The following is an 18,607-nucleotide window of genomic DNA, read 5'->3' as shown; positions in this document are numbered from 1 at the left end:
TAAGAAAACTTAATTGAAAATAGAAAACTACTAGAAATTTACACTTTACTTACTTAATTTGCAAAATAATATTCTTCGTGATTTGTTGAAGCACGAATTTATATTCATGTTAATTTAACTGCAATAATTATCGGCTAATTGGCATGGCACTCTCAGAAAAATGGATGGCTCATACTGTTCAAATAGTGACACTTTCTACACTTAGAACCGATACCCAATTTTGTTTGATCTAACTGAGTCAAGGTAACCACACACGGGCATAAACTGCATCGATATTTGGACATCGATTATTAATTTCTCTGAGCGCATGCACTTACTAAATATATATAAATAAATTTAGTTATTTATTATTAATCATTATATTATTTATTTTAATAATTAAATAACAAATAAATAATTAATTTATTTCAGCAGAAGTTGTTCGTAAATGAAAGTTTTGCACAAAACCAGAGACCCTCTCTGCTATGGCCAGAAACTTACCCCTCTCTCTGCTATGTCCAGAGACTTACAACTCTCTGTCTCATAAGAGTTATACAACTTTTACATCTTTAATATATATAAAAGGCACCTAACTATAAATATTATATAAGGCACCTAAATGTGTTGCCAGTGTTGGTGTCAAGGATGTCGACGGTGGCAGCAGGTGGCAGCGGCGGCAGGAGGCAGGGGCAGGACGGCAGCTCCTGCACTCCTGAGAGCTGCTGCAGCACGCGCTCTGCTGGCGACCTCTGCCACTCGTCGCACTCGTCCCCATCTGATCAATAGTCATCATTAATCATTCGACCATTAATCATCTGACCATTAATCAATTGACCATTGATGACCAGTAATCATCCGACCATTAATGACTATTAATAATCTGACCATTAATGACCATTAATCATCAGGCATTAATTAATGACCATTAATCCCCTGACCATTAACGACCATTAATCATCTGACCATTAATGACCATTAATCATCTGATCATTACTGACCATTAATCAACTGACAATTAATAACCATTACTCATCTGACCATTAACAACCATTAGTCATCTGACCATTAATGACCATTAATCATTTGACCATAAATGACCATTAATCAGCTGATAAATAATGACCATTAGTGGTCACATTACTCACAATGGTCACATGACGGTTATTAATCATTGATCATCAGCTTCCCACAAATATACACTCAGAGAATCTAATGAGCTTTTGTCCAAGTAGCCAGGCACNGTGATTTATCGGTTTAGCGTTATCGAAGCTAACTTTTTAGTTAGCGGATTAGCGGTTATCGAAGCTAACTTTTAGGTTAGCTGTGCCCACCACTGCTAATATTATAATCATATAATTAATAAATTTTGATATTTAATACCTATATTACATTTGCTTCATATTTTTATTATTATATTATCATATCACCATATTATTATGTATTATACTTACATCATATCGTTTTAAAGTGATATCATTCTTATTACTATAAAGAATAATGATTATATAATATACTATGAAGTTTTTCGTTGAATAATCATGGTACCAGAAGGTAGAGCAGATGCAGAAGACTGCTGCTGCACTTGCTCCAGGCTCTGCACTAGTCTCTGCACGAGCTGCTTGACACTCTGCACCACGTACGTCCTGTTGTTTGTTATCTCTGACACCAGCGCAGTCTCTGAAATGAATTTTTTGGAAGGGAAAGTAGCAAGAAAGTAAGTTTGTAAAGTTGGATAAAAATTGTCAGCATTCGTGGAAAATGTAATTTTTTTCAATTGGACTTGTAGAAACTTTATCGATGTTTTTTTTATCGATGTTTGTAAATAAACGTTGCGTTTGATGATACAAACGGGATTTTAATTTTTGTTTTCATATTGGAAAAAGATGGTTTTTCTAATAAAGTAATTGGAGAAACATTAAGCCTGTTTTCTTTCCGCAATTTTGCACGAATTAAAGAAAACTTACCTGCATCCACCGTCCCAGTTAGAGCAACATGTTTGTTTTGCCATATTTCAGCGTGAAAAACATGCATTTTTTCATCACCCTTAAGAGGAGAAAGTAACTTCTGGCTTTCAATGGAGTGAGAAAACATGTACGGTTTTGTTGCCGCTGAAGAAGACGTCAAAGTTCCCATGTTTTTTATTGATGTTGACAAAGAGTTTCTTTGTACAATTATTTCTTCGCTAGTAGGAAAAGTTGGGGTAACTTTTAGAGATTTTTTCTTGTGTCCGGAATGAAGTGCGTGCTTCTGGTGACGCAAAACATGTCGAGCGTCGTGAGCTGGTGGGCTCAGTGACGTCAGGGAGGCGGTGGGAGGTGCACGTGTCATGTCTACGGAAATTCCTGAAAAATTGCAAACATATAGATTATTTTAGGAATCTTAATAATTAATATTAAAACGAACTTCACAAATTGAATGTAATAAGTTTAATCTCCAAAGGAAAAGGAAAATTTTGGAGAGCCACACAAACGCCTCACGGATATTTGAACGCACTAAGCACCGGCCGTTCCAAATATACAGAAATATATGTTGCGCTTATATTATTTTTACACCAAGCATGATCTAAATATAAATAAATTTCAAACAAAAACTCAACTGTTGCTTGAAAGAATATGCAGATCGTGATATTTCTTCGGAATTAATTTCATAGCTCATGGTAAAACTGTTCTACACGAAGGTTTACAACAGTCACTGCGATTTCAAATTTCCGTTTTAATAAAATGATTTTAATTCCCTCAAACCCCTGATACCTAAACAGATGTAAAATGTTTACATCAACGAAATTTTCCATGATATTCACACATGATCTTCACACGCAGCTGCAGAAGTTTTACACAATAGAGTCGTGCAGTTCAATTTACATTTTTGAATTTTTGAATATTATTGAATATCAACAGTTCATTTTTGAATATTTAAATAAAGCGAGACAATAAGGACCGCAAAAAAAGCATATAGCGACAAGGGGAATTAAAATGCTCTTTAATTATGGTTGTAATGTATGTAAATAAAAGCACACTGTTAGAGCGACGGTGATGTTCGAACGCTCTTACTTCAGCGCCAGCCAGACCACTGAACTTTAACCGCGCAGGGAAGTGAACTTCTTGACATTTATTGGTAACGAAGTATTTAGTATTGGTATTCTTGACATTTATTGATAACGTATTCTTTATTGGTAATGAAGGCGCTGGTGGATACTGATGAGGCAGAGTAAATATAGATGCAAGAAGAAAAAAAATTAACTCAGCGAATGGCATGTACTGAATCTGTTGTTCGAAGTAGTGAAGAAAGATGCTTCTGCAAATAAAAATAATTATCTTAACAAGAAGCGGCATCTTAGCAAAAAGTGCATCGCTACTAGAAAAAATCTCACTTGTTTCTCTGAGTGTACTGTATCGCTAGCACATTTTTACCACAGTATTTTTGCCGTGCCTTCACATTTGTGGGTCACAAATGTGAATCACAATCACAAATGTGGTTCAAAGCAGAGGCGTGGCGCACGCGTTCCCGGTGTTGTTAGAGCAGATATTTGTGAGTGAGACAAAAAAATTTTAGCAGCGATAAAATTGTCTCATTTCCTACACTATTTTTATAGCAGAAACCCAATCATTGTGCTACCGAGGACGAGGAGACACAATTCGGCCTGAAATAACACCGACTAAACGAGTTACTTTTTTGGGGTCTCATGAGAGTGGATGAAACATTTATTGAAACTTCCTCCAATGGCGGTTTGTTAAATACTTATAATGGAAACTTTTTTTTAAAGTATTAGAAACGCTGATAGTACGTTGCTCGGAAGTCGGCTTTCACCGAATATTAGGTCTATAATTGCTTGCCTATCGCCTAGTTAATTTCCTAGTTCTGTCAGTTCCCCTAGTAGAGGTTATTTATCATACCGATCTTAGTGAAGTATTTAGTTGAATATTTTTACTCGGCTATCAAACAACTATTTAAGATTATTAAAATAATCGCCCCCGGCCAAAGGTCAATCACTATGATAAAATATTTGTAGGAGTTCATAAACGGTTCAAGTTACAATAGCGTCATCAATTCACAGTAATAACTACATTGATGCTTCGCGTTACCCGAGTGAGTAATCTCCAAGATTCTCATATCAGTAATCTCCAAGTTACCCATGCGATTGATCTCCAATTAATCTTTAAGTTACCAGAGCGATTAACCTTCAAATTGCACGGACGGAAAGTTTTCAGTGTTGGATGAGGTCGGAGCATCCACGCTCTTCGCCACTATTTACGAGCATGAAATGGGCCAAATATTCCCTATTAAACATGGCACATGTCAAACCGAATAAACAGTAGAGATTAGAGTGAATGCCACTCACCTTTAGTGTTGCTAGAGTGGCGTACGTTGTCTCCACCTGGTGACTTCCCGGGCTTTTCATGCTCACTTGTTACGTTAACGAGCGTGTTAATTTCATCTACACTCTTATCGTTATTGCTAACACTATTTACTTCAGCTACACTCTTATCATTATTGCTAACACTATTTACTTCAGCTACGCTCTGACCGTTATAGCTAACACTATTTACTTTATCCAAACTGTTATCGGTATTGTAAACGAAATTAATGTAATTTACATTCTTATTAGTAGTGTCGTTAACTCCGTCCACACTCTCAACGGTAATGTTAACACGATTTGCAACATCTTCACTCGTACCAGTATTATCAGTATTATCATTAACTTCATTTACACTTTTAACGGTTTTCAGAACATGATTATCTTCATCGACACTCAGTTGCTTATGCGCCCTCTGAATGACCGACTTTCGCCCGTGGTGCGTCATGTCAACAGAAAAACTATATTCAAGTCCAGAATTATGATCGGTAGACCTGGAAGATGAGGCTGAGTCGATTCCTGACATCAGGTCCCATCTATATTTTTCTTGTTGTTTTGTAGTTGTTTTCTCGTTGCGTCGCTTCCAGTGATTGAGCAAGGGAATTCTTTCACGGGAACCTTGGTCGTCCTCAGGAATATTTACAGCAGCAGGATCATCGCCGAGAGGGAGGACATGGATGGCAACTTGGATTGTCCCGTTGCCAGGCGGGGTCAAGAGAGGGGGAGAGTGAGGGTTCTTCGTTACCAGGTGCTTGTTAAGAACTACTCGGGGCAAGAAACGGTCAAATATTGACGAACGTGACTGTACAGGTAAATTTTTTAGTCCTGCTGGAAGGTTTACAACTGTGTGACCACCAGACATCTCAGAAGAGTCTCTTTGTAACACGAGCGACGGTGTATGGCCTACAAGTTGCGACTGATCCGTATAGTGACGCTCGGCATACGGTTCCTTGCTCGCGTGTTCCGATGCGCTTAGCTCGTCTAGTTCTTTCTTCGCCTGTTGTACTTGTTCTTTGATGTGAATCTTAGTGTGCATGTTCAGTTGTAGTGGCTCATTTGCCGTGCTGTGAGTCGGACGAACGTTGTCCGCGGAATTTGAATACAGCATTAAGTGACTGAAATCTTCGTTGAGCTTCCGGATGCCGCTCAGAGGATTCTTCGACAGAGCAAAGGAGGTTGGATCTCTCTCACCCATATCCTGCATAAGTGAAGATCTCAATCGCATCCACGGTGGTCGCCTATGCTCGTTCCGGACGATTTTCTTCTTCTTTTTGCGCGTTTTGTGCTTTTTGTGAGATTTATTTACCCGCTGTTTGTTCCACGCTGACTGCAAGCGCTCTGTAGCGCTCTCATGCTCCCGCATTCGGCGATTCATTTTCTTATTTCTCCTATCAATTATTTTGTCCGGTCTTTCTTTCTTCCTGCGTTTCCTTCGTCTACTGGGTTTTCTTTTCCTTCGCTTGCCATGGCTTCGTTCTTTCCTGGTTTTCCGTCGCAGAAATTCTAGTGTTCGGTGTGTCTTAGAAGGCCTCGGGTCAGCGTTTCGCCTTGTCATCGCCCCTGCGTATCTCTTGTCTCTACTTATGCCCGGAGCAGAAGAAAAATACTTTGTCAACATCTGAGGGGATACTAAAGCCCAAACGAACGAAGGGTTGCTTCCTGGGGTCTGCTGGGTGTTGTTACGGACATTTTTCATGCGTTCTGTCGATGTTCGACGAAGAGCAGTTTCATGTTGCGCGCTTTTTGACGGCCATCTTTTAGGACAGGGCTGCATTGGGCGGACGTCTGGTACCGATTCGAGACCTCCAACCTGAAGTGAATGTAATAATCGAATTAAATATTTGCGAGGGTCAACATCTGACTTGAAAAATAAGTTCATATTATCGGGGAAAAACTGAAAAAAGCGGAATTATGCAGAGAAGATTTTTGAGAATAACATAAACTTAAAGCCACGTGTGAAATATTCGTAGTTATACCGCAAATTGCAAACGTCATACACTTGCAATAGAAAGTATAGGAAAATTATATCATTCTACTTCATAGAGACCATATTTATTTTGGGAGCTGAAAACTTAAATGGAAAAATTCTGACCTTCACCGTATTAAAATACCAAAAAATAATCTCGGTAAAATTGTCGTCAGAACTTTAAACACATTTTCAGTACTTTGTACATCATACCAGAGTCAATCTGACTCTATTATTTGCATTAGAAATCAGCAAGTTTATTATCTAAAATATGATTAGAAGTTGTTAACATTCACTGACTGTTGAGGCGCTCACGCCTTGTGTGCCACATGTATGGAGTAGGTTGAAAAGCTTCAGATGATATTTTTTTGCTATGATAAGCCAACTATACATTCCTCCTTATATACGTATTCTGAATTTCAAAATGTTAACGACAATAGCGACAATTGATTTTGATAATTTAAAACTGGAATTTGAGGTGGACTGCCTCTAGTCGTCGGTGTAATCCCATAGAGATGTCATTTTCGGGTATCAGTAGATACCTATGACCGTTTGAATGTATTTAAAATTTCTAAAAAATCTTAAAATTATAACACTCTACTTTTATCTCGTTGTAATATAAAGATTTTAAAATTATAATTTAATCGTCACGCAGAAAGTTGTACTTTGATATAATTTTTTCATGCAAACATTCAAAGAAATAGATTTCATGGGAGCTAACATTAAACTTTTATACTAACAAAATTGCAACTATCAAGTTAAAATCAAGATAACTTTTTTGCCAGTCAGAAACGAAATGAAATCTAGCCAACACACGTGGGCTTAGCAGGCAGCATAATTACGTCAGAAAATGATCAAGTTTCCGACACAAGAAAATGTTGCCGGGCAACGGCCGCTGCCCTCTAATTAGCAGCACTTGTATGAAGATCGGCACGAGTTGAGGGCTGTCGGCGATTGCGCCCTTACGAGGGATAATTATAGACGTAGGCTTACACACCACTCAGTATAGGCCACCACAGCACTCAGGCATACATAGGCAGCAAAATATTAAATAACTTTTATACATCATTACAGGTGAACCGTTTTTTAACGGTTTTTCATGGTTTTAAAACCATAATATTACGGTTTTTCATAGTTGACCAGCATAAGGAGGGATATCCTATAAAATAACTTGCATGCGTTACATCTCCTGCAAGATCGGAATACGGTATAAATTTCATTTGCAAACAATTTCTGTTAATGCGTACATTTGCGTGGAAAAGGGTTCCGGCAGTATATATTTTTATATGCGAGATGCTTTTTGATATTGCATACAGACCGATTGTTGACACGTATTCGCTTATTCGAGCTCGAATTTGACCATCATCTGCGCACAATGCGTACAAATAGATTTTTCTACACGTAAATATCTGCTAATGGAAATAGTGATCAATGTAAATAATGGACTGATGAAAGAATCGTTACATTATTATCTTGCTGTAAGCGCCATGTTTTACTTGGGTGTGCTTCTGCTATGCGTATGGACTGGCGCTCACTCAGATACAACATTAGAACTAAACTCCTTTATGATGGAGGATGACAAGACCTATGACGTGCTGGTGTTTGGCCACCAGCAAGTCAGGGTGAGCGTGATGGACGAGGACAGGCCCTTGGTGTTCGTCCACCAGCACGTCATGGACGGCAGGGCGGCCTGATGGACGAGGCGGATGATCACCACTTCAGGCAAGGGTCAGGCGGACCGGACGGCGTCGTCTGCACGCGAGGTCGCCGCGTTTTTGCGGACGGTCATCTACACTCAGAGAAATAAGCGAGACTCGGTCCTAATAGCGATGTACCTTTTGCCGCGTGTGGGGCGTGGGTCACTGTGACCAAGTTTGTCTTTGGCATAAGGGCGCATCAGTGCTACGTGGAGAAAGTGTGTCACTATTTGGATAATTTTACCTACGTATCTATTTTTATGAGTGAGATGTGGAGGGTTTAGCCGTTTGGGTATCCTCGTGCTTAGAGAAACAATTGATAATAATTGTAGTACATGAGAAATATTCATTCACCAATATTTATTAAGCAGGCTTGTGTCGAACATCATAAAAGCCCAACTAAGTACCGCGTTCTAGCTTTCATTGCTAAAACGTATATATGTATATATATTTTTATTTATTCAATTATTATTACAATGAATTTGGTTCTGACTATGGAATGAAGGTTTGACACGAAACGGATAATATGCCGATGATGATGAATAATAATACAAATAATATGAATGCTCGCCAAGCACACAAAGGCTGTTATCCGTTTTGTCCTAAGATGGAAATCACTTGCTTCCAACTGAGCGCGCAAATTTATGCCAGGCGATACTCTCTCGTCAAGCGTTCCTACTTAGAATTCTGGTAGGAAATGCACGGGAAATTTTTAATACTATGTTTTCAGCGCTCAAATATTTACACAAGAAAAATTTCTTTGTTGGATAATTCACATTACCTTCTGGGTGCTTCGTTATTATTTATTAATAACTTTTTATTATTTATTGATAACTTTATTTTGCGAATGCTTTGATAGAATAGTTACAGGAAAAAAACGTTCTCTAGAAAAAATAATAACCGTTCTTATAAGAAAACGAAATATGAACATTTTTAACTTCACGGCAGTTTGGTAATGTTGAATTCTCTAGATGTAGAATTCTCTAGAATCCTCGCAGTTTGGTAGTGTAAAATAATGTAGAATTCTTTAGAATTCTCGCAGTTTAGTAATGTAGAATAATGTCGAATTCTCTAGAATTCTAGCAGTTTAGTAATGTAGTATAATGTCGAATTCTCTAGAATTTACAGGTTCCAGCACAAAGCGCTCCTGTGTAGCCGTCATACAAAAGGCACTTGAGGGATAACTGATTCATTTTATCCACAGTAGTTCTGAAGGTAAGAAATCCTTGCTCGATAGTTTAGCGTCATTTGAGAAGAGAATACCTCAAGGCACGCTAGAGGTCGGTCTTGAGGAACACTTAAGGTTGGAGGAAGAAGAGAGAAGCCCGAACAGGGGTATATGCCAATTATATATTCACCATGACTACAAATTCAGCGATGATCGGGAATTTTCTTTAAATTCTGTAATCTTAAGGTAAAAAATCTAGAAAATTAGTGGCTGTTTGACGGACTTGTGATTTAGGAATAAATATTCTGTAAAAGTAAAGATAGTTAAACGCACGATATGTGCGTTTTCACTAATTTTTATAATATGCTTTTAGTCTTACGGATTAAAACCATGTAACATATATCACTCGTGACGACTGGCAATCGCACACGTATAACGACTATGTTCATGGAAGATATTCAGGGACCGAGAAAGTTGTTACCGCATATTATAACAAGTCATTCATTTTGCTACATTCGTGGTATAGTAGAGCTAAACTCAGGTATAATCCATTCATATACATGCATAAAATGGTCATACTATAAGAAAATAAACTTATAATCTGGTATATATGGTCATAGCCTGGTATGTCACCGTCATATTCTTTTATAATACGGTCATACTCTATAATACGGTGATACTTTAATATGATAATTGAAACACAATCAGCGTTGAAATATCCCTTAAATACGCAGACTTGATTCACAGGTCAACACTTCAACGTGTCAACCATTAATTCGAGAGTATAGCGTACCAGAACGACATGCCGGGGATGCAAAATTACCTCGAGCTAATCGGGAAGACCACTAATATATCCACAGTCTAATAAGTTTTATAATAATATGATAATCAACTAAATAAATCAAAGGAGAGAAGAGCTATAAATTATATCACTAAACTGCCAACTATGAACTGTATGCCGATCCGCACCAAGAAAGTATTTTAATTATCAATTGAATAAAGCACTATACATTACTTTGCCTTCACGCAATGGACAAGATTGACGAGCTTATCATGTTTTAGTGACCAGAAGGCATCCGGCACACATCTTACTTTATATTTTGAGGATAGTAAGTATTATTCTTACTGTACCTAAATATATTGAGTCATTAGTCTTTAATATTCAGTTATAATAAACAAAATTTTGCGTGGTAATATGGATAATTTGTACGATGCACAAGTTTGTGTCAGAAATTCATGGCAGCACTGATTTTCGTCTGAGAAATTCTCTCAGAAATGTGATGAAGCTAGGATCTACATATAGCACGGATCTTTGATAATTTACGCAAGAATATATGATGTAAGCCATAGTGTCCGAACCCTGGGTCCCGGATTACTGAACCTCTATACTTTATGAGTAGACCAGCTTTTTGCAGAACGGCTGCCACCTATGTATAGATAGTTTTGTGCCACAAACACTAAACTTTTCATTAAATTTCAAATAAATGTATACACACACACCTTACCCAACAAATTAAGGCACTTTCATCTTCATATATGTTGTTCGGTCAAGCAACGCTAAATTATTTTATATGCGTTCCCGAAATACTACATAAGCGAACAACCGCCGACCTCATCTGGCAGCTCAAGGCAAATCCTGAGTCCCAGCTCAGCGTCTCATATCGCGGATTACTGCGCGCTTTTCCAGCGCTGTCATCACCAACCTGCTGGGCATCTGACGCTTCGATAACGTTGCTTAAATGTCGTTTCTACACACAGTCATTTTGCTATCAACATTATTTCAACGAAATCAATTATTAATCAACACTTTTATATAATAAACCTTTTATATATAATAAAAGCTAATATATAATATAAACTAATATATAATAAACCTTTTTTAAACAAAATCAACTGGCCATCAACCTTTTTTCAACGAAATCAACACGCTACTAACGTTTTTTCGGAACGCTATCAACGTTTTTTATGAAATCAACAAACATCAACTTTTTTAACGAAATTAACCCGCTATGAACGTTTTTTTTTTTTGGAATCTGTGTTGTTTTAGACTCATTTGCGTGCAGTAAATGCATAAACTTTCGCGAGACAGGACCTAACGCAATCTGTCGTATACGCAAAGAAATAAATGGTTCATAGTGTCCACGAATGATTGGGTCAATGCCTCCAAAAATTAATGGTTCATGTGGTTGAAAATAAATGGGTAATTTTGTCCAAATATTGACATACTTTCTTACCCACAGCACGAATAGATCGCTGACGTAGCACTGATATGCCTTTTTACCGAGTCAAAGTGGGTTAGGATGACCCACACGATGGCAAATATTATATTGATATTTTGACAAAGTTTCACTAAATTTTTTGAGGGTATACAGCACAACATAATGATGTGGAACACCCGGTAATTGGTAAGAAAAGTGCGAGCTTTGAAGAAAAACTGAGTTATAAATGGACAAGTTAAATATTTTTCTTTAAAACCATAAATGGTTGTCGTAAAAGTTTTGCTTAATTCTCTCCTATATAACTTTCAGTTTAATGATAAAATCATTGAACAGAATTGTAATAAATTAAAAAAAATCCTGTTGCCAATTTTGGAGGTTAAAGTTCCAGAGCTCATCCAGTCCTAAGGAAGATTAGAAGAATTGAGAAAATTTTGCAATTACGATGTTAGCCGGAATGGAAAAAATTTGTATTTCGAATTTTTCAAGTTCAAATCAATAGACACACGTCGTCAAGATCAAATAAATCATAGAATTCTCCATTCAATCCATTTCCATACGGAAAATGGAAACGGTATAGCTATTTTTAACGGTATAGTTCATAACGGTATAGCTATGTATAACGGTATAGCTACTTATAACGGCATAGCTATTTTTAAAGACCTTTTTCGGTGCCTGGGACAAGTGAAACAATTTTTTCAGGATTTCGCCCACCGTCCAGGATGCAGTCGCGCCTCCAGGATGTTTTTTGTTATATGCTCCAAGCCGCTGCCGGCACTCAGAGAAGTGAAGGAGACTTTGTCCGAATTCCGATGCACATTTTACCCTTGTGTGTGGGTCATCCTGATTCAGTTTGGGCCGATAGAAGAACGTATCAGTGCTACGTCCTCTCTTAAAGCTCATCATGTCCGTAAGAAAGTGGGTCACTATTTGCACAATATAATCCATTCAATTTCTTGAATGTGTAGCGCGTAATAATTGACGCATGCATGGTTAAAAATGCAAGTCATTCAAATGCAAGCCATTTCTCCATTCAAATGCAAGTTATTTCCTCAATAGCGACCTTGGAAAAGCTTCAACGGGGTTAAAGAAAAGTTGCATTTTGAGACTTGCATCCAATATCATCGTTGGATAAATTATTCCTGTAATACTGAAGACTATAGAGGCGCTGCTGCCTATTCGGGAACATTCTTAAGGGGGGCTTTTGTAGATCGACATCCCTTATGATTTTGAATGGAGTTTCTTTTACTTGAATGCGTGCAGCCCGAGCTCATTGAAATGAAATTTTTTCACCACATGAACCGAACAACATTTTAACCAGGGCAGAGTTTGATTTCAATACATGACATGGTTTAAAATTTAGGTAACTAGAATGATTTGAACTTCTTGCACCTTCAGGAAATAATTTTAGTAGTGAAATATGCATAGTAAGATTTAATTGGTGGCGACATAGCGCTATTTATATAATATTGCACACTGATAGAAACCACAAACACAATCCTTAAAGACGAAGGCATTATCCAAAAATAATTCTATGTTTAGTTTAAAATTGAACAAGAATGTTTCCATACACTAACTGCACACCAATTTATTGTGACAGAGCTCGCCATATTGGATATCATGCCGCCAATGCGATGAAAATTGACTTGATGAACTGCCGGGATGATTACATCTTTAGGAGATTAACTTAGATAGAGATGCTGCTGCCTCTTCCACATTTCAAACGGCAAGGGAATAATTTTTACTCATGTGTTATATCTTTTGAATAACTCTTATAATAAAACCAATTTTTATCTGGTTCGAAACAACAATTCACTGAAAGGATACGTACGCATTGGAAAAAAACATTTTGCAGACAAGACAATCATTAAATCATCATTTTAGGGGCATGTAATATGGCGTTTCCCCAACAACAATACGAGGATTTTCGGGTGAAATGATAGGTTTGAATTACGTAAAAAATGAAGGATAAGATCAAGCGATAAGGCGCGCTGTAATATAATTAATTATAGATATTATAACAACAGATTCTTATGAGTTAGGCTTAACGTATTGAGTATTCCAGAAGATATGAGTAGAGGAATAGAGACTTACAATAAAATTCAATGTTGGTGTGCTGTTAGAAAAAACTGTGAAAAAACGGTCCCACTGGCGTTCTAGTGGCCAGTCGTCCCGTGAAAATAAACTGTTTCGCCGTTTTTATCAGATGTTTTACGGATTTCTAGTGTAAAATTTGAATCAAAACGGCGACACGGTGTTTCTTTTCACGTGCCGACCGGCCACTGAAACGCCGGTAATACCGTTAACGGTAATTTTTCTAACAGTGTAAAGTTAATTCAACTTTGGACAATAGATAGAAAATTCAATGTACCAAGATCACCGTTGCCTCAATGTTGAAATAAGGTTGTTTTACGTCTCTTCGAATGCTGGTTACATTTCGACCTTGATTTAACACATTTTGTTTCATCAACATTTTAACTTAAAATCAATCAGGAATCAACGTTGTTTCAACGTCAGATGTATGCTGGGTAGGTACATAACTGAATACCTGCCGTAAATATTCAATACACCTCCTCCACTCGGCTGTGTATCTCATGGACGGTCGAACGAACCATGACGATGGACAAAAAACCACGAACTCGAGGAACTCAAGAAGCGAAGTTTCTCGAGCCCTCCTGTGAAGATACCCTTTCATTTTGCAGGAGAAACTTGGCTGCTGCTGGCAAACTACTCCTGATGATGGACGCGCCCCAGCAAAAGACTTTCGATGGACCGAAGAAAGTGTTTTTTAAACCGCGACTTAAAAGGAAAGGTCTCTTCGGTCGCGAGTTTTGAGAATTTGAATATTCTATCTGCCGATAGTTTGGAATAAAACTGGTATTTTTGCCTATCAAAGCAGAGACTTGTGTTCGAATTGGGAAGATGTACGTAGTGGATGAAATTCGAATTTTTTTAACGCGTGAGATCGAGCATTTGAATATTTTATCTTTTGATAACTGGAAGCAGAATGCTGATTTTTGTTCATCCAATTTCGTTACGGGATTAGATTGAATAGAAAATGAAGTTATGCTTCTGATTCTCATCCAAAGCAAAAAGTGCTCTTTTTGGTGCAGCAATGTTAGGTGCATTCACGGTCATCTAAGACGGTCTTGACTACTAACATCACATGTAACCTTTGACTAAGAGATCGTCATAATATTATAGTATTATTACACTTATACTATGATCCGCACATTCATAACAATGGCTATTATAGTAAGAAATTAGTTCAGGAAAAAGTTTAATAATATTCATGGACAGAAATATATTGCACGTAAATGCAGATTGTTCAAAGAATTATTTTTGAATTATTAATCGAAATAAAGAAAAAAAGAACACATAATAAACAAGCCAGATACAAAAATTAAGGCACCAATTTTTCAATAGCTAAATCCATTGCAAAATTATAATTCAGTAAAGAGTTTGGCTGAAATTGCTACGCATGCGATACAACGCAAGAGCAGCACGGCTGTAGTGAAATCTCTGGTCGCAATACCGACCTTATTGAACTATTGAAATATAACTCAGGACTCACTGCAGTGAGTGACAGAGCGCGCATTTTCTCGTTGACGAAAACGTGAAGTCACGGACAGACAGACGGACGGACAGACGGACGGACAGACAGACGGACAATGAGAAATGAGAATTTTTTTTTCCATAAATGAGAAAATGCGCTGAAAAGAGTATTCCAAATGCAAAAGATTAATGATCAAGTTTGTTTATCTGTAATAAACAGACTTGATCATTAAAAATGCCATTTCAAGTCCAAATCATGCTTACGTTTGTTCAGAAATATGATTTCTCTGACATACTCCTACTAAATGTCAAGTTAGTTCATGCAATTCATTAAAAGGTCATAATAATGCTAACCTTCATTCAACTAATTCTTGCAGCAGTCGAACTTTATTTTAACAGTTAATAGGAATTCCCGGTCAAATGATATTATAGTCTGGATTCCTATGATCCCAAAGCTGTGCATTTATAATGCTATTACGACAGCAACAATATATTATGATCCTCTCAAAGCTGCATTCATCCTCTATTTCACGTATTATGTCATTTAAAAGCTTCATTTGATTATAAGCCGTAGCGGGATCCGATTGCAGGCCTGACATATCTACTTGATTGGCAGTCCTTTTATTATTAATGTAGCATTCGACGCCCGGACATGTTAGAAATATCAGGAAGTGTTCTAAGGGGCCGCAGGGAACGACAAAACTCATGAATGCGTTATCACCTACTTTTATATTCTACCATCACCGGGACCACCTTCACGTAGAGATATATTGTCGAAGGATACGGTAAGAACTTCAGTACTCACCGAGGAGGTAGAGAAGAATACATCAAAGCCTTAAAGAGAATCATTCATCCATCAATGTAATATTTTTCCATGCACAATTAATAAGAATATTTAACTACCATGCATCCGAGATTTGCCCTTCCGCGCAATTCTTTTTCGTGAAACCGAAAGCATAATTCGTCGCAAAGTGATTAGACTATTATCACTTGAATAATATCTAATATAAAAATATAAATATTAATGATATCTTAGGCTTATACAAAGACGTTTCAACAGAATAGCTAAATTGGCAGAAACACTTAACAGGAGATTGAGTCCTCAAACTTGGATACCTTCGAACATTACCACAGTCCATCATTTCAGAAGCTTCGGACGCTCGATCTGCGCGTGCATTTAAATTTTAAACCATAAGGCTGATGTCAAGCGCGACTGCTAGAGACTAGACATGCATGAGATATTGAAAAGTCATCATAGTATAACTCCTGCCGAGGGATCATCGAGTCCGAGGGATCCCTGCCGAGGGAACATCGAGTCCGAGGGATCCCTGCCAAGGGAACATCGAGTCCGCGGGATCCCTGCCGAGGGATCATTGAGTCCGAGGGATCCCTGCCAAGGGAACATCGAGTCCGAGGGATCCCTGCCGAGGGAACATCGAGTCCGAGGGATCCCTGCCGAGGGAACATCGAGTCCGAGGGATCCCTGCCGAGGGAACATCGAGTCCGAGGGATCCCTGCCGAGGGATCATCGGAAAGCTGCCCTGTTGCTGTGTTAGCAAGCAAATTAGATGGCGGCGTATGACATGGGGAATGACAGTTGAGCTTTTTATATTACATAGAAAACTCTTCCCCAAAGACCAGACAAAAAACAAAATCAACAAAAAACGCTTTAAATTGAGAGCTCAAAAACTAACGATCGTGGCACATCACCACAGAAGCCTGAAGTCCGTACTTCATTAGTCGTTCAAATTTTGGACGTGACACAAATTCAGATCATGGCAAGCATTAGCCGCTCTACTTCTCACTGCAATCGAAAATCTCTTCGAAAACCTCCGCTGTAACACCGGCAAATAGCGAATGCAGCTCTCGATTCAAGTGCCTAAATGCAGCGTCACTCAATTCCCTTATTTCCTAAATGCACTCAATTTCCTGCCTCGCATCATTTTTGCAGCCGTCATAACCGTTGCAGGGATAGCACTGTAGAGCTTAACGGCGTGGCATTACCAGGCACGGACGAAACGAATTGAACATCAGTGGGCCTATACTTACAAAATTCGCTAAGTGAACGTAAGTACTTACGTTCTATTTTCTTGTCTATGATTGGTGGATTTTGCTTGAAAGGTTGTCAATGATTGGCGGATGAACTTACGATCTCTCAACTTTTTTGAAAGTATGGGCCCTGTACGTGACAGCTCCTATACACTTAGAAAAACGAATGAATCACGGTGGCCCAATAGTGACACACTTTCTTACACACAACACTAGCAGGGATAGGACATAGCACTAATACTCCCTGTTGCTGTTCCAAACTAGGTCAATATGATCTACTCAATGGCAAAAAGTGCATCGTTATTTGGAAAATGATCATCTAATTTCTCTCAGTGTAGAGTCTCTGACGACGGTTAATTTGACAGATTTGTGGGAGCAGAAGCCTCGACAGCGACGGTTCAACATTTTATTACTTTTATCAAGATAATACCTTATAAAAAAGCCCAGTAAATCAGAGTTTTTCCGAGGAACTATTGAAAAATATTCGAGTAAATCATGAATCATCTGCTCCATACAGTTGCTGCTCTGGCGACTTGTAATGTTGAGATCTGAGCGCCTGATCTACCGCTAGTTTAGACCATTAATGATACTGCGATGCTGGGTAAAGTGAAAACTAATTCCAGTAATGAGTAATGAGATGCGTAATGATGAATGAGATGCGTATTGAGTAATGAGAGGCCCATTAAGTAATGAGATTCGTAACGAGGAATGAGATACGTAATGAGTAATTAAAGGCGTAATGAAAAATTCTCACGATGAGAGAATGGAAATTTTAATTTGTTTTAATAATAATGATATAATATAGCGGTTCCAGCGTTCATAATATCGCCTGTCGCAGATTCTTAACATAGCAGAACATTCACAGCTTGTTGCGGTCTCGAACTCGCAACTCACTGCTGCAATTCTGCAGTGCATAACCGCCCGGCCTCCTCGCCGATTCTGACCAGAAACTGGCGCACAGAGCTGGGTTTGAGTAATGAGATGCGTATTGAGTAATGAGATGCGTAATGAGTAATGAGATGCGTACTGAGTAATGAGATGCGTATTGAGTAATGAGATGCGTAATGAGTAATGAGATGCGTATTGAGTAATGAGATGCGTATTGAGTAATGAGAGGCCCATTAAGTAATGAGATTCGTAACGAGGAATGAGATACGTAATGAGTAATTAATGTCGTAATGAAAAATACTCACGATGAGAGAAAGAAAATTTTAATATTTTTTAATAAAAATAATTAAATATAGCAGTTTTAATATAAATAATGAATTATAGCGGTTTCAGCATTCACAATATCGCCTGTCGCCGATCTTAACATCGCAGAACGTACACAGCTTGTTGCGATCTCGAACTCGCAACTCACTGCTACAGTTTTGCTACAGTTTTGCCGTGTTAACCGCCCGGCCTCCTCGCCGATTCTGACCAGAAACTGGCGCACAGAGCTGGGATCGAACCCGCGCCTCTCTGCTCCAATCCTGTTACTCTGAACATTAACCACTGGGCCACTCTTGTTATAAATTACATCGACTTATGTTGAATGTTTACAATATAGCGTGTTTTTTATTATCAAAGGATTCGCGGCTGAGTGAGTTATCCGTAGACCAATTTAATATATTCAGAACACGT

At 38.2% G+C, this 18,607-nt stretch overlaps 1 protein-coding gene across 1 annotated transcript in view; it reads right to left on the bottom strand.

Moving 5' to 3' along the window:
* Window positions 1-1,785: 1,785 nt before the first annotated feature.
* LOC108665596 overlaps window positions 1,786-18,607 on the bottom strand; it is a 29,955-nt gene continuing 13,133 nt past the window's right edge. Inside the window, exons 2-3 of the mRNA XM_018152371.2 lie at window positions 4,319-6,143; window positions 1,786-2,321 (exon numbers count right to left, since the gene is read on the bottom strand). Coding sequence (XP_018007860.2) covers window positions 1,786-2,321; window positions 4,319-6,143 — 2,361 coding nt within the window. The remainder of the gene's footprint in view (window positions 2,322-4,318; window positions 6,144-18,607) is intronic.

The sequence above is a fragment of the Hyalella azteca genome, unplaced genomic scaffold, assembly GCF_000764305.2.
Source record: "Hyalella azteca isolate HAZT.00-mixed unplaced genomic scaffold, Hazt_2.0.2 contig1182, whole genome shotgun sequence".
In the NCBI taxonomy this organism is placed as follows: Eukaryota; Metazoa; Arthropoda; class Malacostraca; order Amphipoda; family Hyalellidae; genus Hyalella; species Hyalella azteca.
The sequence above is the reverse complement of the archived record's forward strand: the minus strand, read 5'-3'. Positions and strand labels throughout refer to the sequence as shown.